This window comes from Hylobates moloch, unplaced genomic scaffold (assembly GCF_009828535.3).
Source record: "Hylobates moloch isolate HMO894 unplaced genomic scaffold, HMol_V3 SCAFFOLD_13, whole genome shotgun sequence".
Lineage (NCBI taxonomy): Eukaryota > Metazoa > Chordata > Mammalia > Primates > Hylobatidae > Hylobates > Hylobates moloch.
The window spans coordinates 32,269,637-32,293,727 of record NW_026652288.1 but is presented as its reverse complement, the minus strand read 5'-3'; the positions used below and the strand labels follow the sequence as shown (position 1 = coordinate 32,293,727).

General features: G+C 36.8%; 1 protein-coding gene across 12 annotated transcripts in view; it reads right to left on the bottom strand.

Moving 5' to 3' along the window:
* Positions 1-24,091, bottom strand: part of BIRC6 (baculoviral IAP repeat containing 6) — a 267,757-nt gene that overhangs the window by 64,759 nt on the left and 178,907 nt on the right. For all 12 annotated transcript variants that reach the window (XR_009209365.1, XM_032172644.2, XM_058426669.1 and 9 more), the window contains 6 exons: positions 20,408-20,581; positions 18,674-18,870; positions 6,681-6,981; positions 4,075-4,292; positions 1,923-2,087; positions 446-614 (listed from right to left, as the gene is read on the bottom strand). Coding sequence is in view for 11 of the 12 variants with exons in the window: in XM_032172644.2 (XP_032028535.1) it covers positions 446-614; positions 1,923-2,087; positions 4,075-4,292; positions 6,681-6,981; positions 18,674-18,870; positions 20,408-20,581 (1,224 nt within the window). In the remaining variant the exon portion in view is untranslated. The remainder of the gene's footprint in view (positions 1-445; positions 615-1,922; positions 2,088-4,074; positions 4,293-6,680; positions 6,982-18,673; positions 18,871-20,407; positions 20,582-24,091) is intronic.

Genomic DNA, 24,091 nt, shown 5'->3' with positions numbered 1-24,091 from the left:
AGAAATTAATCATCTACTTATCAAGTACCTATGGACTTGATTTATGTTATCTTCCTTTCTTCAAAAATAACTGTTGTCTGCAATAGTGTTGGACAAAAATATTTAAAATCCATAGAAGTTTGACCATATTCAGATCAGAATGATGTCATGAAGTTGTTAGCCTTTGTCCTATCATTTTCAGTTACAGATGTTTAAAAGGAAAAAAGCGTACTTTCACCTTTCACAGATAAAGACAAAGGAATAATGAAACTTTTATTATTCTGTGTTCTATGGTAAGTGATGACACAGTATCAAATTAAGGGCACCAAAAACCAACTAAATATTTCCAGAATACTTTTTAGGAAATAAATCCATCAAGTATTTCAATTGAAGCTTACTATTAGACAATGATAAAATAAGCAAACAAAATTATTCACCCACAGAGACATTTACAGGGATTATTTACCTGAATCATTTCGTAGATAAGATGACATGGCTGGGATGAGGCAGGACTGACTGAGAAGCTCGAGAAGTACAGAAGGAAGGGCATTACTGTTCTGCCCTCTACTCTCATGAGATGACTGAGCTTCTCCATTTACCGTACTACTGACAGGATTTATGTAACTGGCAAGAACCTAAAAATTGTTGAAATTAATTTGGATTTCAGTTTCACATACTTCAAAAGTTTTTATTGTAGGTTAGAAATTCAATCTGAATACTAAGAGTACATATTTTCTACTTAATCAGTATCTTATACTATGTTTTAAAATAATTATTTGTTTAAATTTTCAAAAGAGAAGGATCTGTTTTGTCTGAGAGTGTTGCTTACAAAGGATGGTACACTACATACGACTAGACATATAAAAGCAATACAACTACAAACATAAAAATGTAGTAGCAACTCTGTATTACTTACATATTTTATTGAATAGATTCAATTCAGTTTGAGGGTAACAAAATCTTAGAAGTTTATACGAGAAGGAGCATTCTAGAGTTGCAGAAGACACATTCAAAGCACTGACCAACTTTAATTAGCTGATGCAGGAAGCAAAGCTAATCTTTTCATTAAGTATTTCCCCTATACATTTCTGTGGTATAAAGACTTTCTATTCTTGTTCAACTTGCCTGAATCTAGAAAAGTTATTTATTTATCTATTTATTTTTTTGAGACGGAGTTTCGCTCTAATCGCCCAGGCTGGAGTGCAATGGCGCAATCTTGGCTCGCTGCGACCTCTGCCTCCCGGGTTTAAGTGATCCTCCTGCCTCAGCCTCCTGAGTAGCTGGGATTACAGGCATGTGCCACCAAGCCCAGCTAATCTTTCTATTATTAGTAGAGGCAGGGTTTCACCATGTTGGCCAGGCTGGTCTCAAACTCCTGACCTCAGGTGATCCACCCACCTCGGCCTCTCAAAGTGCTGGGATTACAGGCATGAGCCACCGCGCCTGGCCGAAAAGTTATTTTAAAAAATGTAAGCAACCATGAACCTGGGAGGCGAAGGTTTCAGTGAGCCGAGATCATGCCATTGCACTCCAGCCTGGGCCACAGAGTGAACTCCGTCTCAAAAAAAAAAAAAAGAAAGAAAGAAAAAGGTAAGCAACCAAAATGCGTATAAATAAATAACACTTAAAAAAAAAAAAAAATGTCCAGATACAACATATTAAACAAGAAAATGCCTGTAGGAAGATGCATCTTCCAGCTACTGGATAATTTTATCCCTGCCACTTTCCTCTCAGTGAAGAAGCTAGTTGAGAGGGAAAAAATACAGAATTACAAGTAAGCAAGAACAATCTTTATCCAGTGGTATCTTAGAATGCACCGGGAAGAAGGACCACAAGTGGGCATAAACATAGCTGAGGAAAGTTGGATTAGTTATCAATATTTTAAAATAATAAATACAAAACAAAAATCATTATCATGAACAATATCAAGTTTACAAATATACCTGCAGAAGGCAGGTAACATGTTCCTCTTCCAGCCTTTGCTTAGTCAAGGCTTGTTCCACATCCCACCCAGAAGCTGTAGAGCCTGTTCCAAAGCCAGTCCCTTTGGCCCAATATAACTGTTGTTCTTCTGTTGATGTAGGGTTATGAGAGCTTGACACCTGTGGCTTAAAATAACAAAAAATGAAAATCCATTACAATTTGTTTTTGCTTATCTTCAAAAATATTTATCACTGGGAAAGTAAAATCATGAAGCTACTATGGAAAACAGTTTGGTGGCTGCTCAAAAAAATTGAACACAGATTTTCTGTATGACCCAGCAATTCTACTTCTAGTATTAAAACAGATAAAAACTGGTACTGAAATAGACACACACGTTTACAGCAGCACCATTTAAAAAAAAGATGAAAATAGCCTAGATGCCAACCAACAGATGAATGGATCAACAAACAGGATATTTATTGAGCCATTAGAAGAAATGAAGTACTGATATATGCTACATGAATAAACCTAGAAAACATTATACTAAATGAAAGAAGACAGACACAAGGAACAACACATTACATGATTCAATTTATATGCAATATCCAAAACAGGTAAATGCATGGAGACAGAATGCAGATTGGTAATTGCCAGGGGCTGGGGGAAGGGGTAAATGGAGAGAAACTGCTTATATTTAAGAATGAATGAATGAATAAATACATAAATAAATACAAATTTTCAAATATTTATCAAGAAAAGAAGGGATAAATCACCCTAGAGCCTAAAAAGTCAATGACTCAAAATTGAATTGAGAAAACAGTGAAAAGAATACAGATATGAGATCTTTTTAGGATAAATATAGCAAAAGAGTATCTCAACTATTCCTGACCCTTTGCATGTTTATATACATTTTATAATTGGCTTGTAAACTTCCTCCAAAATGAACCTGGAATTGTATCAAACTTAAGGATTGATCTGGGAAGAAATAATATTAATGCACTATCATATCTAACCCACTGAAGATATACATGAGTACAGACAGATTCAACTGCCTTAGCCTCCCAAGTAGCTAGAAATATAGGTGTGAGCCACCAGGCCCAGCTAATTTTTGTAATATTAATAGAGATGGAGTTTCACTATGCTGGCCAGGGTGGTGTTGAAATCCTGACCTTAAGTGATCTGCCTACCTCCACGTCCCAAAGTGCTGAGATTACAGACATGAGCTACCATGCCCGGCCAAAAATTTCATAAAGAGGTATTATACATATTTTTCAGATTTACTCATATTTTCTATTTTTGGTGCTATTCTAAAATATATCTTTATAAAGCTCATTTTATGACTGTTGCTAGTATGTAGAAATTAATTTTTATATACTGACCCCATGTTGTATTATTAATAAACTCACTTACGCCATTAATTATTTTGGTTTTTTGTTTGTTTGTTTTTTTTTTGAGACACAGTTTCACTCTTGTCTCCCAGTCTGGAATGCAACGGTGCAATCTCGGCTCACTGCAACCTCCACCTCCTGGGTTCGAGTGATTCCTGCCTCAGCCTCCCGAGTAGCTGGGATTACAGGCGCCCACCACCATGTCCAGCAAATTTTTGCATTTTTAGTAGAGATGGGGTTTCAGCATGTTAGCCAGGCTAGTCTTGAACTCCTGACCTCAGGCTATCCACCCACCTCAGCCTCCCAAAGTGCTGGGATTACAGGCGTGAGCCACCTCACCCAGCCTATTCTGGTATGTTCTACCATACAATTAAATCATATTGAAATAATGAGGAATTTTTTTCTTTCTTTCTTGAATTTCCTGTCTTACTGCACTGGCTAGATCAACACCCACAACCCCCATTCTATCGTATTATTCTTAAAAGTTCAAAAAGGAAAGGAAGAAGGATCACAGTATAAATTCAGTGTATCTTGGTAAATGGGAAAGCTTATTAAGCACTTAAATCTTTTCGGTTTTTCAAGTAGATAGGTTTCTTTTTGGTTTACTGAAGAAGACTAATAGAGAAAACAATTAATTTACAATTTCTGTTTTAAATATCCTTTTAGATGTGAAAATGGAACACCCAAGTCTCTGAAAGATTAATTCGGAAAAAAACTTTATTCTGTACTCCCTAATTAAATCTAGTTTTTTTTTAATAACTGAAATAATTAAAAGTGAACCTACCTCAGTTTGATTCATGCTAGAATTTGGAACTCGTGGGGCATGGTGGCTCAAAGCAGAGAGACAGACAAGAATGAGGTGTACGGCTCCAATTTCCAATGCCATCCGCCTTAGAAGTACACCATCATCAGTTGTCAAAGGTGTAGTGCTAAACAAGCTACGAAGGACGTGGAAAGGAAGGGTTGGAAGCACATTGGCCGATGGAGATTGAAGAATATGACCTAGATTGAAGAAAGAAGAGGACTCAAGATTGAAAACAGTTAAAAACACATAAGAAGCTACATCCAGGGTCATAAATTAATAATGACACTGTAATACAAAAGTATATCACTAAATTATTTAAAAAACCAAATACCACAAATAGGACAGTAATATCTTAAAATTTAGTAACAAATAAGTATTAGGAAAAACTGTCAGAAACAGTATACATAAACCTCAAAAAAATGGAAACGTATGTATGATCATAGCTATAGATTATGTCAAAATTATTACAAACTAGGATTCAAACTAAAACCTGAACAATAGAAAAGAAGCATTAGTAGTATCTTACAACACTAAGAAAGTAACTGCTTTCCTTGGGAGTAGCTTTAACCATGAAAAGATAATGAACAAGTAAAACTATTTTTTTCCCAACAGTGTTCTAGCCAGGAAGGGGTATTAAATGCAAAGAAAGCAATGCTACATGGATGGTACATGAGACAATTATTACAGAAAGAGATGTCATAACTATGCTTTTTAATAAAAATTCATTGTATATGCACTAAAAATAGTGTGAAATTACAGAAAGGCATTTTTTTTTTCCTTTTCTGTTTAGGGTTACACCTACTTTAACACTGTGGTAACAGAGTGTTGAAATACTATGGTTCTTTTTTTTTTTTTTTTTTTGAGACGGAGTCTTGCTTTTTCACCCAGGCTGGAGTGCAGTGGCGTGATCTTGGCTCACTGCAAGCTCCGCCTCCTGGGTTCACGCCATTCTCCTGCCTCAGCCTCTCCCAGTAGCTGGGACTACAGGCGCCCGCCACCACGCCCGGCTAACTTTTTTGTATTTTTAGTAGAGACGGGGTTTCACCGTGGTCTCGATCTCCTGACCTCGTGATCCGCCCGCCTCGGACTCCCAAAGTGCTGGGATTACAAGCGTGAGCCACCGCGCCCGGCCAATACTATGGTTCTTATTACACATTCTATGTCTGTATCAAAATATCATATGTATAACATAAATATGTACAACTATTATGTATCAATAAAAAATATGGTTCTTACCCCTCTATCTACTTTAAAAAAAATCAGATCAAGTAATTAGAAATTCCTGACCTACTATAAAATAAATACAGTTGACACCTGAATAACACAGGTTTAAACTACATGGGCCCACTTATATGCCAACATTTGTGAGGGATTTTTGTTGTTAGGAAAACATAAAGGAAAAAATATTTACTTTGAATATTTGATAGCTTCAGAGTTTTGAGATCTACAAATAAATTCATATAGTTTTATTAGATTAAATATACTTTGTAGTGCAGAACTTAACAGTTTATTCTTTCAACTCTAATCAAAACCATGTGATTTTAAAATAACGTAAGGAATATTAATTTTCTAATAAATATTAACAGAATAAATAGTAACTGAAAATGCAAAAAAAAAAAACAACAAAAAAAGAAGAAGAAAGGAAAAGGAAAACGCAGACATCACCCAAATGAAAATCTACTTGTGAGGCTATCCCGTAATTCTTCAGTTTTTCTTTCTATTAAATACCAATGCCAACCCAATGGAAACAATCATCACAGCTTTCTCTTATTATTCTATATTATCATTAATACATATTATGGCATTATTTTCCTAATTCTGTTCTCTTTAATCTAAGTATTGCTACCAGATTCATTTTCTGAAAAAAACTATATTCAACACATCACTAATCTTAACACATTTTAATAAACCTTTATTGCTATTCAAAATAAAATCTAAAGTTTTTAGTATGTTTTTTCCATGATCTGTTACCAATATTAGCTTTTAAAATACTCACAATGCTCCCTTTTGTGCAAATTTTCATCTGCTAACTTATCCCCTCTCATACATTTTAACCTCAAAACACTGCTCATTCCATTTATTTTCTGAGATAACTCATCCCAACCTAAATCTAAGCTGTCCTTCAAGGCCCCACTAAAAACTACCATGCCACTTCATTCACACTGCTGAGTAGTAAAGAAATAATCTCACATGTGTGTTTCTCCATAATACTGCACTCAAGAGTACTCAAGGGATTGTATAACTTGCTAAGTCTACATGTTTATGTACATCCCTTGTTTCCATTACTGGAGAACATTAGTTACTTGGGGGTAGCTCTAAATAACTGCTTCATGTTTAAATCCCTCCAGTGATGCCCAACAGTTTCGTCAGAACAAGGAAAATAATTTTTGAATGAATACAGAGATGAAAATGAAGATTCCTTTGGATTTATTATGTATAACTAATACTGGAAGTGAGCTACCACTTACAAATCACCTAACAGCTTAACTATGAAGGAAATAAATGATGAATAATAGGCAATGATCTGGATACCTTTACACAACCTATTCACATATGTGTTGATAAATTTAATACTAAACACTTACTTCCTTCTCCATCATCTGTCACTCCCAATACCAATCGAAGAAGACACTGGGCATGTTTTCTCTCTTTCAGTAGCACTTCTGCATAGCCCGGAAGACGAAGAAATAATCCAAAAGCAGCCAAAGAATGGGCAGGTATGGGAGACATGGTCTGTACTGCTGACTTGATAGGTGGGGGTTCAGCCGCAATAGTTTCTGGTGCTTCATAAACTAACTCCCCTGACTGTTCAATGGTCACCCATTCAAACTGATCGCTATCCTTCGGCTTTTCCTGAGTGGTAGATGTTACAACTGGAGCACTCACCTAAAGAAAAAGAAAAGTGTTTGCTTGGCCATTCACATTTTCAACATCAGATTCAAAGTAAAGACTTAACTTTAAACAATCTCTTTAAAATACAGGACTGTAAGGATTAATAAAGCTGCTTGCTCTAAAAAACAAGCTTCCAGCCGGGCGCAGTGGCTCACACCTGTAATCCCAGCACTTTGCGAGGCTGAGGCAGGTGGATCACTTGAGGTCAGGAACTCGAGACCAGCCTGGCCAACATGGTGAAACCCCGTCTCCACTAAAAATACAGAAATTAGCCAGGTGTGGTGGTGCACGCCTGTAGTCCCAGCTACTCAGGAGGCTGAGGCAGAAGAAACACTTGAATCCAGGAGGTGGAAGGCGCAGTGAGCCAAGATCACACCACCGCACTCCAGCCTGGGCAACAAAACTATCTCAAAAAAATAAATAAAAATAAAAACAAGCTTCCAAACATCAAGACCCACATGACAGCAGAAGTATGGCAGGGTCTGCCAAGTGTCTCTACATTAGTTATTATTTCCACCTTTATAATTAGTTAAGTATCTGTATGCAGATTCTTGAGACTATTTAAATATCTTATTTCTCACCAAACTTTTGATCAGTCTTAGCATTTTTATAATTGTGCCTGAAACAATTACTATAGTGGTTATGAAAAGGAGAACTTTCTAATTCTGTCATTCTTTCTACATTTATTAGTTGGCACCAAGCTATAAGAAAAAATGTTCCCTTCTTATCCATTAATTTTTATCAGTATAGATTCTAACTTTATTACATAGGTATACTGTTACTATCACTATTAATTTTGATGCCTGAGGGGAATAAGATTTGGTCTCTGAGACTCCACTAAAGCAGGATCCTGCTTCCTTTTAACTTGTCCCCCATCGTTCTTTGAGCACTTCCTTGCTTTCTAGCACAGCAAAACATTCTAGGCTCATGTTCTACATACTCTTCCTCAATACTAGAATTTCTCCAAGGAGCCCTGATTTCTTTTAGTAGAAAATTTTTAAAATGACAATATGGGAGAGGTATATGCATATATCACTACGGGGAGTCTGCTTCTGGGTCCTATCAGCAAACATACCTAGAAAATACATGTATGTATATATGTGTAAATATATATAGAGAGACATAATTTCTAGAATGTATTTTTCAAAACTGTCAAGGCCATCAAGGCCACGAAAGATAAATAAAGATAGCAGAATTGTTACATATGGAAGACTACAAGACAACAAAATGCAATATATGATCCTGAACTACTAGTATCCTCAAACCATGCCAAAGAAAATTGATTTCTTTTTCTTTGGCCCTAAAGAACATTAGAAGGACAACTGGCAAAAGCTGAATAAGATTTGCAGTTTATAGTACAGAGTCAATGTGAACTCCTGATTTGTATAATTGTACTGTGGTTATCCAAGAGAAGTTTTCTGAACTTAGGAATAAAGGAGCATCATATGTCTATAATTTAATCTTAATAATTCAAAGAAAAACTCAAAATTCTGAGCATGGCTGCCCTACAAACTTTTCATTGCATTTAGAAATACTCTACTTATCTTGCTTGGCCATGAATAATGCACTTCACTAGATACTAACATGAAGTTCCACACTCAAACATATAATTAAATGAATAGTGAGCTAATCACAGAGTTATCTCACTATTCACTTCAAATATCAGGATCATTCCTAAGCTTCCTGTATGACTTTAGCAGACTGACGGGTAACTCTGTGGGGTGATTTTTAAATGAACAGTGAGGTAACTCTGTGATTAGTTCACTATTTCTTACTTCTTTTACATATATATGTAGAAGTCTTAAGCTGATCTATAGCTTAGATCAGTCTTAAGTTGATCTGCAGCTACACTACATGCATCTGTACACTGAATAAAACAGGTGCAATTTTGATGCCAGCCTATTTTGACTACTGAAGCTTAGGCCAGAATGACAATATGAAATAGCCTAATTGTTAAGAACATGGGAATTTGAGGCACTTTTCACTTCTAAACCATTTTGAAACCCTTTATAGGCAAATTTTTAAAGTACCTCTATATTTATTATTTTATGCTGCACAAAAGATAGTTTCATATAAACGTACCTGTATAATAGAACATTGTTACAGAAGCAGAACTTTATCTCGTCATAATTGTTTTCTTAAAAGACTATTTCTCATATGATGTCACAAAACAAAACAAAACAAATACAATGAAAGCAAAAAGACAGCAAAACCAAAGAGCTCTTGATTTATAGCATTCAAATTCTTTAACAAGTGAAAGACCCTCAACTTCACAAAAATCAGAACAACAAATTAAAACCACTATCATATATTTCCAATCACCCATTATACAGATACAAATTTTTAAGTCTTATATTAGATATGTATACAATTCTTCACAATTTTTTTCATTATAGCTAACAACTGGAAACAATAAAAATGCTAGTCAACATTAAGACTAATACACACAATAAGGTATAGTTAAATATACAGCAAGTATACTAGAGCTATACAAATGAGATCACTACAGGTTTAGGCATCAACAAAGATTAATTTCAGAATACAGGTTCAGCAAAGGCACCAAACAGTAGAATATAAACTGATATTTACATAAATGTCAGAAGTATAACTATTCAAACAGAACTGTTTTAGGGTATTAATATTAAGATGGATTTAAATTTTTAAACTATTATATTCACTTGTATTATTTCACATTTTGAAAGTCAAAACTGAAAAGTATATAAAAACATGCTTTTTGCTCAATTAACAACAAATAAATTTTATTTCTGATATACTGGGATAAAATAGCTCAATTTCCCAAAGAAAAGACTCTAATAAGGACGTGCTCACTTTGAATAATGTCTAAAACACAAATAAATTATTTTAAATAAGATGAACAGGATCTGATTTATATCACAGGCTTTTAGGAATTACGATATTCCAACCATGTGATGTCTTTAATTCTGACACTCATTATATGTCACAGCAAACTGAGAAGACATGATACTTTCTAAAGTAGTCAAATGCTCCAATTTAAGAACAAAAAATGATTTTCGGTTTAAATTGGAGAAACATGGGATTAATGTGATTTCAAAATCATAGCCATAGTACTTAAAAATGAAAACAGACTAAAAATTCTATATGTTTGATTACAATTCTCTATGAGTGTACACATACAAACGTACATATGCACTTCTTGTATTGATTCTGGTTGTGTTTCTCAAGGAATTTATCCATTATATCTAAGTATCAAATATGTTGGCATAAAGTTGGTTATAATAGTACCTTATTTCATTCTATAGAGATTATAATAATGTGCTTGCTATCATTTGTGGATGTCCAATTTGTGTGGTTTTCCCTTTTTCTTGAAAATTCTTCATAGTTTATCAATTTTACTAAAAGTCTCAAAAGACAAAATGTATGGCTTTCTTGTTTCTCTTTGATTTTTTTGTTTTATATTTAATTGATTCTGGCTCTTACTGTAGTAATTCCTTGCTTCTGATTTTTGGTTAATTGTACTCCTGTTTTTCTAGTTTCTTGAGGTGGGAGTGTACATCATGGATAAATCTCCTCTTTTAATTATACGCATTTAAAGCTATAAAATCTCTCTATAGACTGCTATAGCTATATCCCATATGTCATGTTGGCATTATCGTTTTGAAATATATTGTAGTATCTACTGTGATTTCTTCTTTCATCCATGTGTTATTAAAATCTATACTGCTTAGGTTACACATATTTGAGGTTTTCTAGATCTTACTGCTATTGATTTCCTATTTAATTCTGTTGTGGTCACAGAACATACTGGGTTTGACTTTAATGTTTTTAAATTTACTGAGACTTTTTGTATAGGCCAGCATACTGTCTATCTTTCTTTGGAAAGAAGTACATCCTGTAGTTGGTAAATGCTTTGTTCCATAAATATTGCTTAGGTCCATCTAGAAGTTTTGGGCGTTTCTCCCAACATCTCCTACTTCCTCACTTTGTTTCATTTACTGAGAGATAAATGTTATAATCTATTACTGAAATGTAGATTTATCTAATTCTTCCTTCAGTTCTGTAAATTTCTGATTCATGTACTTTGAAGCTATTAAATACACACAAATTTAGGATTGTTATGACTTATTCTGAATTAATAATTTCATAGTGATTTAATGACCCTCTTTTATTTCTTATATGCTGGTCTATAATTCAACTTTGTCATATATTTAAAAAAAGGGATAGCAGCTTTTTTAAACACATCTCTTTTAGGCAGCATATACTTGGGCTTTGCTTTTTTCTCTATTCTGACAAATGTTTGCTTTTCAAATTGGGTATTTAATACACTTACGTTCATTCATTTATTCATTTGTTTAATCATAGAGATGGAGTCTCACTCTGTCACCCAGGCTGGAGTGCAGGGGCACGATCTCAGCTCACTGCAACCTCTGCCTCCCAGGTTCAAGCGATTCTCCTGCCTCAGCCTCTCAAGTAGCTCGGATTACAGAGGTGTGCCACCACTGCTGGCTAATTATCATATTTTTTAGTAGAGGCGGGGTTTCATCACGTTGGCCAGGCTGGTCTCGAACTCCTGAGCTCAGGTGATCCGCCTGCCTCAGCCTCCCAAAGTGCTGGGATTACTGGCATGAGCCACCATGCCCAGCCATACACTGTACATTGTTGATGAGATGTTGTATCAACTCTTGATTTTAAAATCTTCCTTGGAGTGTATTTAGTTTAGTTTTGTTTAGCAGATACATAAATTATTGGTAGATCACCCTGAACTTAGAGGCTTTTGTAATTTATTAGAAGAGTCTATTTTGATTTTTCCCTTATTTCTCAAGTGAATCTTTACTAGGATGTAGCCTTTACTCCTAATGTATGGGCCATTTGGAATTCCAATGGAAAAACCAAGATTTTTATCTTTGAGCAGGACTAAAACTGTAAATTGTATCCTCTCTGTGACAGACAGCAGCTGAAATCTCTGCACAGCTTTTTCAGCATTCTAGTTCATGCCTGCTCTCAAAATGCCTATGTTTAATAATTCTGGAGCAAGCTATGGATGTACAGAATTTGGAGCTCCTCAGCTTTGGCTTCCTCCTTTCTGAATTCCCATTTTCCAGCCAGTATGGAAGAATCAAACTCCAGCCAATACGACTGTGGCTTAAGTCTGAGTTCTACCTGTCCCACCCCACAAAGACTGAGGAATACCCCCAGAGAAAAGCAGTACAGACGCTAATATTACTGAATGTGATTCTATTAATAGTGTGTTTAAATCCTCTTTAATTTCTGCCTGCTTCTAGTTGCTCTTCAAAGCCTTTAAATAATTGTTTTAAAATATATTTTGCCTAGAGCTTTTAACTATATAGAGACAACAGAGTTAATCCCATACTTTTTATTCAAAAAAACCTGATTTTTGAGAGGCGATGGGCGAGGTGGGTGAAGAATTGTAGAAAATTTTCTCCAATGGGTATAAAATTATAGGATGACAGATTTTTTTGCTTTATTTTGTTGCTTGTTGTCTTCTAGCATTTTAAAGTTATAGTGAGTTTCTTAATCCTGAGTTCTAGTTTGATTACACTGTGGTCTGAGAGATAGTTTGTTATTATTTCTGTTCTTTTACATTTGCTGAGGAGTGCTTTACTTCCAACTATGTGGTCAATTTTGGAATAGGAGTGGTGTAGTGCCGAAAAGAATGTATATTCTGTTGATGTCTATTAGGTCCGCTTGGTGCAGAGCTGAGTTCAATTCCTGGATATCCTTGTTAACTTTCTGTCTCGTTGATCTGTCTAATGTTGACAATGGGGTGTTACAGATTGTATATCTAGAAAACCCCATTGTCTCAGCCCAGAATCTCCTTAAGCTGATAGGCAACTTCAGCAAAGTCTCAGGATACAAAATCAATATGCAAAAATCACAAGCATTCTTATATACCAGTAACAGACACACAGAGAGCCAAATCATGAGTGAACTCCCATTCACAACTGCTTCAAAGAGAATAAAATACCTAGGAATCCAACTTACAAAGGATGTGAAGGACCTCTTCAAGGAGAACTACAAACCACTGCTCCATGAAATAAAAGAGGCTACCAACAAATGGAAGAACATTCCATGCTTATGGGTAGGAAGAATAAGTATCGTGAAAATGGCCATACTGCCCAAGGTAATTTATAGATTCAATGCCATCCCCATCAAGCTACCAATGACTTTCTTCACAGAATTGGAAAAAACTACTTTAAAGTTCATATGGAACCAAAAAAGAGCCTGCATTGCCAAGTCAATCCTAAGCCAAAAGAACAAAGCTGAAGGCATCACGCTACCTGACTTCAAACTATACTACAAGGCTACAGTAACCAAAACAGCATGGTACTGGTACCAAAAGACATATAGACCAATGGAACAGAACAAAGCCCTCAGAAAAAAATGCCGCATATCTACAACTATCTGATCTTTGACAAACCTGACAAAAACAAGAAATGGGGAAAGGATTCCCTTCTTAATAAATGGTGCTGGGAAAACTGGCTAGCCATATGTAGAAAGCTGAAACTGGATCCCTTCCTTACACCTTATACAAAAATTAATTCAAGATGGATTAAAGACTTACATGTTAGACCTAAAACCATAAAAACCCTAGAAGAAAACCTAGGCAATACTATTCAGGACACAGGCATGGGCAAGGACTTCATGTCTAAAACACCAAAAGCAATGGCAACAAAAGCCAAAATTGACAAATGGGGTCTAATTAAACTAAAGAGCTTCTGCACAGCAAAAGAAACTACCATCCAGAGTGAACAGGCAACCTAAGAATGGGAGAAAATTTTTTCAATCTACTCATCTGACAAAGGGCTAATATCCAGCACCTACAACAAACTCAAACAAATTTACAAGAAACAAACAAACAACCCCATCAAAAAGTGGGTGAAGGATATGAACAGATGCTTCTCAAAAGAAGACATTTATGCAGCCAAAAGACACATGAAAAAATGCTCATCATCACTGGCCATCAGAGAAATGCAAATCAAAACCACAATGAGATACCATCTCATACCAGTTAGAATGGCGATCATTAAAAAGTCAGGAAAACAACAGGTGCTGGAGAGGATGTGGAGAAATAGGAACACTTTCACACTGTTGGTGGGACTGTAAACTAGTTCAACCATTGTGGAAGTCAGTGTGGCGATTCCTCAGGGATCTAGAACTAGAAATACCATTTGACCCAGCCATCCCATTACTGGATATATACCCAAAGGATTATAAATCATGCTGCTATAAAGACACATGCACACGTATATTTATTGTGGCACTATTCACAATAGCAAAGACTTGGAACCAAGCCAACAATGATAGACTGGATTAAGAAAATGTGGCACATATATACCATGGAATACTATGCAGCCATAAAAAATGAATTCATGTCCTTTGTAGGGACATGGATGAAGCTGGAAACCATCATTCTCAGCAAACTGTCACAAGGACAGAAAACCAAACACTGCGTGTTCTCACTCATAGGTGGGAACTGAACAATGAGAACACATGGACACAGGACGGGGAACATCACACACCAGGGCCTGTTGTGGGGTGGGGGGAGCGGGGAGGGATTGCATTAGGAGATATACCTAATGCTAAATGACGAGTTAATGGGTGCAGCACACCAACATGGCACATGTATACATGTGTAACAAACCTGCACGTTGTGCACATGTACCCTAAAACTTAAAGTATAATAAAAATAAATAAATAAAATAAAATAAAGTTGTAATTCCCTAGCTCATATGGCTTCTGTTGAAAGGCCAGCTGTGAGTGTTACTGCTGCTGTTTCTAAAATATAGGTCACTTCCTTTATAGCTGGTTTTAATATTCTCTCATTGTCTTAGCATTTTTTTTTTTTTTTTGCTTTTTTGGGGGTATGAGGTCTTGTTATGTTGCCCAGGTGGTATGGAACCCGTGGGCTCAAGTAATCCTCCCGCTTCAGTTTCCTGAATAGCTGGGATTTCAGGGATGCACCGCAGTGGCCAGTTGTCTTTGTTTTTAACCACTTTTACCATGACAATTCCAGGCATGCACATCCTGCATAAAGTTAACAGTTTCTTAAATGTTGAATTGAGATTTAAGTTTTATATCTATTTGGGAAATTTTTCTTCTTTTCAATACTGTTTCTGTCCATGTTTCAACTCACTCTTTTTCTGGGACTATAAATTCGTGTATGTTAGAATTTTTCACTTCAGTCCATACAGCTCTTATGTTCTTTTCATTCCTTACACTTTCTATGCTTCCGTTTGAACAATTTCTTTTTTTTTTTTTTTTTTTTTTTTTGAGACAGACTCTCGCTCTGTCACCCAGGCTGGAGTGCAGTGGTGCAATCTCGGCTCACTGAAGCCTCTGCCTCCCGGGTTCAAGCAATTCTCCTGCCTCAGCCTCCCGAGTAGCTGGGATTACAAGCATCCACCACCATGCCCAGCTAATTTTTGTACTTTTGGTAGAGATGGAATTTCACCATGTTGGCCAGGCTGATCTCGAACTCCCGACCTCAGGTGATCCGCCTGCCTCGGCCTCCCAAAGTGCTGGGATTACAGGCATTAGCTGCCGCGCCAAGCCGAATGATTTCTTTTGATACATCTTCCAGTTCACTACTGTTGCAGTCTTCAGTGTCTCTTTTTTTTTCTGAGATGGAGTTTCATTCTTGTCACCCAGGCTGGGGTGCAATGAAGCCATCTCGGCTCACTGCAACCTCCACCTCCCGGGTTCAAGCAGTTCTCTTGCCTCAGCCTCCTGAATGGCTGGGATTACAGGCGCCCACTACCACATCGGGCTAATTTTTGTATTTTTAGTAGAGACGGGGTTTCACCATGTTGGCCAGGCTGATCTTGAACTCCTGACCTCAGGTGACTCTCCTGCCTTGGCCTCACAAAGTGCTGGGATTACAAGTGTGATTACAGGATTACAGGCTGGGATTACACCGTGCCCAGCCAGTGTCTCTTATTAAACACACCTAACAGTATCCTTAATTTGATATATTAGAAATTCTCAACCCATCCCATATAGCTAGTATTATCCTGACACCAAAACCAGACAAAGGCATTACAACTATAGACCAAACTCTGTATTAGTCTTCTACTGCTGCTATAACATATTGCCACAAACTCAGTGGCTCAGAACAGCACAAATTTATTATTTTAAAATTCCAGAGGTCAGAAATCCAAAATAGGTCTTATGGGACTAAAATCAAAGAACACATTCCTTCTGGAGGCTCTTAGGAAACAACAGTTCCTCACCTTTTCCAGCTTCCAGAGGCTACTTACGTTCCATGGCTCTTGGGTGCTTCCATCATCACATCATATCCTCTATTCCTGGCTTATGCTTAGACAGCTGAGGAGATCCATGAGTTACATGACTAATCTCTTCAAAGAGCCCTCTATGTGACTGAATACTCTGACTTTTGATGTTTCTAAGGCATTAGCAAAAGGTTGTCCAGCCTCACCCTTGGCTTATACTTTGGAGCATGCTTTTCTGATAGTGAATCTCTAAATTTTAGCACCTTCTGTGATCTGGATAGGTAATTTCACAAATTGACAAGCACTGATTGCCTGTTTCTCAACAGTTCTTCTCTCAATTTATATCTTTCCTCGCACATTTCACCATAAGCAGCAAGAAAAAAACAGGTTGTACCTTCACCACTTTGTGTGGAAATCTCAGCTAAATATCCAAGTTCATTACATGCAAGTGCTGCTTTCTATATTTAGGACACAAATGAGTTAATATTTCCACTTCTATATGACAAAGATCCCTTTTCCTTCAGGTTCTGGTAACATGTTCCTCATTTCCTCCTAAACCTCCTTGTCAGCACTTTAAACACCCGTATGTCTAACAAGTCTGCTTATGACAATTCAGATATTCTCTAAGACACTGTAGGTTTTCTCCCCTATGATCCTTACTTCCTTCTGGGCCCTCACTGGCAGAAGCTTTATCATCCACAATTTATCTAACATTCTGTTCAAGGTAATCTAGATTTTTTTTTTTTTTTTGAGACGGAGTCTCGCTCTGTCACCCAGGCTGGAGTGCAGTGGCGCGATCTCGGCTCACTGCAAGCTCCGCCTCCCGGGTTCACGCCATTCTCCTGCCTCAGCCTCTCCGAGTAGCTGGGACTACAGGCACCCGCCACCATGCCCGGCTAATTTTTTGTATTTTTAGTAGAGACGGGGTTTCACCGTGGTCTCAATCTCCTGACCTCATGATCCGCCCGCCTCGGCCTCCCAAAGTGCTGGGATTACAAGCGTGAGCCACCGCGCCCGGCCTAGATTTTTTTTAAAATCATGCTACTCAAAATTATTCCATACTCTGCCAAGTACCCAATTCTAAAGTCACTTTCACATTTTTAGGTATGTATTACCAGGACCCCATTTCCAGTTACTAATCAATATAGTAAACCACACTGAATACTAAATTAGAAAAAATCATTAATGTTGAGCAATAATAATGCTGAAAATGTTGGGGTCTTTTCTGCTTCAAACTTTTGAGTAATTATGTCATTGTCTAGTAAGAAAATTTTACTCATTCTGTGTCAATCACCTTATAACATAGTTATATCATCTTATATTTTTGAATAGTAGGTAAGCAATAACATGAATAAGTATTATTGTGGGTTGCATTTTGTCCTCCCAAGATATGTTCAAGTCCTAACCCCTAGTACCTATGAAGGTGACCTTATTTGGAAATGGGGCCTTTGCAGATGTAATCAAGTTAAGATGAGGAAATAATGGTTTGGAGGACCCTACATTAAATGACTGGTGTCCTTATAAGGAGAGATAGATTCAAGGACACACAGGAAAGATGGCCATATGACGACGTAGGCAGAAATTAAAGTGATTCAGCTACAAACCAATGAACAGCAAGAACTACTGGCAACCAATAGAAGCCAGGAAGAAGCAAGGAAGGAGTCTTCCCTACAGCCTGAATTCAGAGGGAGCATGGCCCTGCTGATATCTTGATTTCAGGCTTACAGCCTCCTCAACTGTTGGGAATAAATTTCAGTCGTTTTAAGCCAGCCCATTTGTGGCATTTTGGTACAGCAGCTCAGGAAACTATAATAGAGTCTAGAGCTACTATACCAAAATAACCACACACACACACACACACACACACACACACACACGACATGAAATCAAAGAGAATAATTCCCCTACTTCATTCAACAAATATAAAGTTTTGTTTTTACAACTCTCTATGCACCAAACTTCCTACTGATTGATACAAGAGCACGGAAAGCACAGATATTGACAGCTTTGTAAATGAACACAGGAATAGGTCATGTTTCTAAACCACCAAAAATGGAAATGGCATCTGAAACAGGAATAAAAGGTAAACAAAAAGACATATATTGGTTGCAGTATACACTGCTATTTTACTCTATTTCCAATAATATCTCTAATAAATATCACACGTAAAGCAGCATAGAAAAGAGAATGCTAGTGTTACAACTATGAAATCAAGATAAATGCTATGGTGTAGTAAGTTTGGCAAATGTGCTTGATCTTCAACATTTCTTCCATACTTACTAAAGGTCATGAAGCTCTGTACAGACTGACCATTGAAAGAGTTATATAATGTTCAAAAAATATAAAGCAAAGCGTATTTCTACACAGTTAATCCAAGTACATTAAAAAACAAACATTAAAAAGAATGAAGGGCTTAGCTATGGAATGATATACTCGATTAGGAAATCTTATCTTACCTGTTGAATTACTTCTGGATATAGCATGGGTAGTCTTTCAGCAATAAGAGCCAGTCCACCCATTCCTGCAAAAACTTGTAACGGTGACTGAATTGGACAGGTTTCAAGCAAAGATTCATCCAATATCCCATCCATGCATTCATCACCTGGAGTGAGAGCCTCATCTTCTGGACAGCTAGCAAGTAAGTCCCCATGATCTAGACAATAAATTACAAATAACTGAATAGGTAAGAAAGGGTATATTTTTATAATATTCTTTCATTTACAAAAGCAGGTATTACTGCTTTCTTGCTACTCAAAAAAGAGCATAAAACATCATTTATTTAGATATAGCTGTATTATGGCTAGACGATACAATGACCTTTAAATGACTTCTGATACTGCCTTCTTTAGTCTTGTTATTGGAAGAATGGTTCACGGACTAGTAGCATGGGCATCATCTGGAAGCTAGTTTGAAATGAAGAATCTCCATTTTAACAGTATGATGCCGGTCATTTGTAAGCATACTGAAGTTTGAGAAGCACTGTCCTTTAGGGCATACTTGTAACTTACATCCTGTGTTAAAATAAATAAGTTCTCAAAGTTCTCATAGCATATCATATGCTCTAAAGTATCCTATTAAGAAAAATTAATGACAAAGACTTCTCTTACTGAAAACAAAAAATTATACCGTATTAGTTTAACTCTGAATTACTCACTAAAGAAAACCAAAAGGTCGCGTAACCAGACCCTTTAAACATTAAAACAAAAGAGAGAAATAATCGTGCTGAAAAACTGGGCAAAGAAAATATACCAAAATTTGCTGAAGAATACAAAAGACCAATAACTAAAGATTGAATTTTAGTCATGAGAAAGATGGAAAGTTTAAATAAGTTCATACCATACTCACACTATGAAAACTTACATAGCATTTATAGGAGTAAAAAATTGGAAACAACCACAGTGTTTCAATGATTGGGGAACAAATAAATTTTCTTATATTTGTATGAAAAAATAGCCAATTCAAAAATGGACATTCAAAAATATTTAATGGAATATAAGGGCCGGATGCAGTGGCTCATGCCTATATCCCAGCACTTTGTGAGGCCGAAGCGGGCAGATCAGTTGAGGTCAGGAGTTACAGACTAGCCTGGCCAACATGGTGAAACCTTGTCTCTACGAAAAATATAAAAATTAGCCAGGCATGGTGGTGGGTGCCTGTAATCCCTGCTTTTCAGGAGGCTGAGGCAGGAAAATCACTTGAACTCGGGAGCCGGAGGTTGCAGTGAACTGAGATCACGCCTCTGCACTCCAGCCTGGGAGACAGAGTAAGACTCTGTCTCAAAAAAAAAAAAAAAAAAATTAATGGAATATATAAGTAAAAAACAAAAATATGTGATCTCAATTATATGAGAAAACATGTTTATATGAAAGAAATGCCACTCAATATAAATTATAATTAAGTTGTAAGTTGAGTTTCTCACTTTTATTATAAAACAATTCACATAGCTCTCACAGAAATATCAGAAATTAAAGTACATGCGCTCAGAAAACAAATGATGTTATAAGAAATAATGCAACTTAGTTTCCAAATGAAATAATGGCCATTTTTTATATTTACAAAAATTCAGTTATAAAAAAATTATATCTTATGTTGATATAATAAAAACACAAGTCAATTAAGTCATTAGCTACAGAAATCTCTGCCGCTTTGTATGACAGTCTGTAATTTTTAAAGTAGTATTATGCACATACCTTTTTCAGGATGTAGTCTTTTATAAGAATCTGTTTTTGATAGACTTGGGTCTGTTATAACTCTTGATCCCAATTTAACAGTCAGATCTATTGAGCGGTAACCCTGAGGAAGTTTTCGGTCGTATAGGAGAGTTAAAAGCTGGGCAAGTGTCATTTCAGCTGGCAATGGCTGGCCTAAAATGATACAACTAAGTTAAATCTGGAAACCAAGAAAGAAACATTTACTTGGTTTAATTATTATCTGCTTTTACCAAATTACAGGCAAGAGTTTGATTGTGAAACCAATTTCAAAACAATTAAAAAATTCAACAGCCATTGGAAAGTTTACAAAAAGTGAGTTTATTTCTGACATATAATAATGAACAATAATGTCTGTAAAAGTGTTAAAAAGTCATGGGCAAAACGTAAACAAAGGAACAGACATTTCCATAAATCTGATGTGGGCCATTTTTTTCTATAAAGGGACAGCTAATAACTACTTTAAGCTGGGGGGGCCATATAGTCTCTGTTACAACTGCTAATCTATGTTGTAGCAGAGAAGCAGCTATGGACAATACACTAGTAAATGGGCATAGCTGTATTCCAACAAAACTTTATTCCAGGCAGAAGGCAAGACTCACATCACCTAGGTAATGGGCCATGAAATATGTCACAAGGACCTCTCTGGACAAAGGTATCCAACCCACTAGTCAATAGTTTGTTGACCTCCACCATGAATCAACAATGTAAAGCTAAGAAGAAAAATTCCTTTGAACTGAGTTGGCAATTTCATTTTAATACAGCATGAAAACGGTGATAAAATAGAGGATGGGTATCCCTCATCCAAAATACTTGAGACTAGAACTGTTTCAGATTTTTTTTTTTTCATTTTCTAATATTTGCACGTACACAATGAGTTATCTTAGGGAGGGGATCCAAGTGGAAACACAAAATTTATTTTTGTATGTATACACACATACACACATCCCTTATATACACAGCCTTAACGTAATTTTATACAGTATTTTTGATAATTTTGTGCCTGTAATAAAGTTTGTGTACCCTGAACCATCAGAAAGCAAACGTGTCACTATCTCAGCCATCCATGTCAACAAGAGTCATCATTCCTGACTCTTAATCTACAAGCTACCAAGAAATACTTTCTTACATTTATTCACACATTAAGTACTTAACAGTAAAAATATGACATACCATTAACACTGAAAAAATAACGTGTCAGGGCAACTAAGCAGCATAGTAGCATCACCAGGATACCTGTTTCAGCTATTAAACAAAACCCACCACACAGCCGGGCATAGTGGCTCATGCCTGCAATCCCAGCACTTTGGGAGGCCGAGGCAGATGGACCACCTAAGGCCAGAAGTTCAAGACCAGCCTGGTCAACATGGTGAAACCCCGTCTCTATCAAATATACAAAAATTAGCCAGGCGTGGTGGCGGTCGCCTGTAATCCCAGCTACTCGGGAGGCTGAGGCAGGAGAACTGCTTGAACCCAGGAGGCGGAGGTTGCAGTGAGCTGAGATCACGCCATTGCGCTCCAGCCTAGTCAACAAGAGTGAAACTACGTCTCCAAAAAAAAAAAAAAAAAGGAAAAAGCAGCCATAAACAACAGCAGGCTTTCAGTCTTCACCTATGATGCTGTGTTTTTATTAAAAGGTTACTATAAACTGTGTTTTTTAGGTAGGAAGAAACATCAGAAGCAGCTGAGGGACCGGGAAGTGGATCCTATGGGGGATGAAGAGACATTCTGCTGGAAGGCTTTTAAAAATGCTTCTTGCGGAGTCACCTGCCTCATTAACGTGGTTTTTAGCTCAGAAGTCTCTCTTCAATTTTAAAAACTGACATGGTTTTTCACTCTATTGTTAATGCATGCTGCCCTAATCCTTCAATACGTCCACCATACATTTTCACCATGTCTTCTTCTATAAGCACCTTTTCTGTGGTGTTAACTTGACCTTCTTCATCCCTATCATAACCCTGATTCAAAACCATTTCGACTATTTTACCACCAGTCAGTGAATGAATAACTGAAGCATTATTATCAAAGTTCAAAACTTCTTTGACATCTACTTCTTCCAGCTTACTGCTGAACTCTGAAGGTATATTTTTTACATATGTAAGGAGGTCAGACATCATTTTTTTTCTCTTGACACACAGAATCCTTCAAAGTCACACACAGTTCATCATTATCACTAAACACAGTTGCAGGCCAGAGGTTCTGCCAGGCATGCACCACTGTGTCTTTGTCACTGTGTTCCAAGTATTGGCAACAACATATATGGCATTCTTTATACTAAACTCCTTTTGAAAATTTTCTGCACCCACGCCTCTGTTCACTGCTGCCAGCATGCTGTTCAAGAAGGTGGATTTATATTTTCTATTCATTGATCTAAAGATACCCTGGTCACATGGCTGAATTAATGAAGTCACATTTGAGGGAAAGTACACAGCATAAACATCAGTTTTGAGAATTTTAGCTGGAGGATGAATTGGGTGATATCAAGGAATAACAAACTCCTACATCATCCAGTCTAGCTTATGGGCAGTACATACAAGCCACTGGTACAAAATGTTTGTGAAACCAATCAGAAAAGATGTCTGTGGTGATCCATACTTTTGTGTCAGCGTAACCATAGACTGGTAAGAAATTCACTCCTTGAAAACAACAAGTGTGAAAGGTTTTGCCTATCAGAGCATGTTTGTACTTATGTATGCCAGTTGCATTAGCACATCCCAGGACAGTTATTCTGTCCTTGGTATCCTTAATTCCTGGAGGGGCTGTCTCATCAACTGTAGTCCAGTGTCTTTTTGAGACAATAACACCAGAACAGTGACATATTTCATCAGCATTATAAACTGTTCTGGCAGATTTTCATCAGCAATGACTTTGGCAAATTTATCAACGAACTTCTCCATTGCTTCATGATCATCAGATGCTTTATCACCACAAATCTTTAAAAATGTAATGTCATATCTTCTCTTAAACTTCTGCGACCAGTGTGTTGAATATTCATAGCTCCTTTCAACATTCAGTTCATCATGATAGATAGTTACTTGTTTCATGATCAGCATACCATTAAGAGGCACGTGTTCACTGCCAACACTGATGGATTCACTATTTCAATACACAATCAATATCTCCATTTTTAGCTTTATGGAGTGCTTTTTCTATTTTTCATTAACCTCTATTCACCACTTGCAGCACAGAACATCAATGGTTTATCTTTCTGTTTGTTCAGGTCATGTATGGTGGTCATTCCAACACCAAACTCTCTTGAAAGACGTTTCACACTTACATTGCTGTCCAGTTTCTACAATAGCTTGTTTTTCTGTGCTACAGATAAACATAAATACTTCCTCTTTTTATCACTGTTACCCATAAGGGTATCTGGGGCCTTTTTGAAATTTCCAACACCACAGAGCAAAAAAACACAGTAATGCACACACATCTTGGCATCATGTGGGGCATCGTGGGAAACCTGCTGTTGGCACGTCTAGCATGGACATTTGCAGTTTTGTTACCCACTGTGGATATGTAGGGAGGAATCGGCATGCTCAAAAAATATATGAAGGGGGCTGGAAGGTCTTTTTCCTCTTGTGGATACTGAAAAAACTGTGTGCTGTGTGCCTGTGTTTAGACTGCAACCGTCAAATGAGGTCGGATGTGGAATTTTCCACTTGTGTC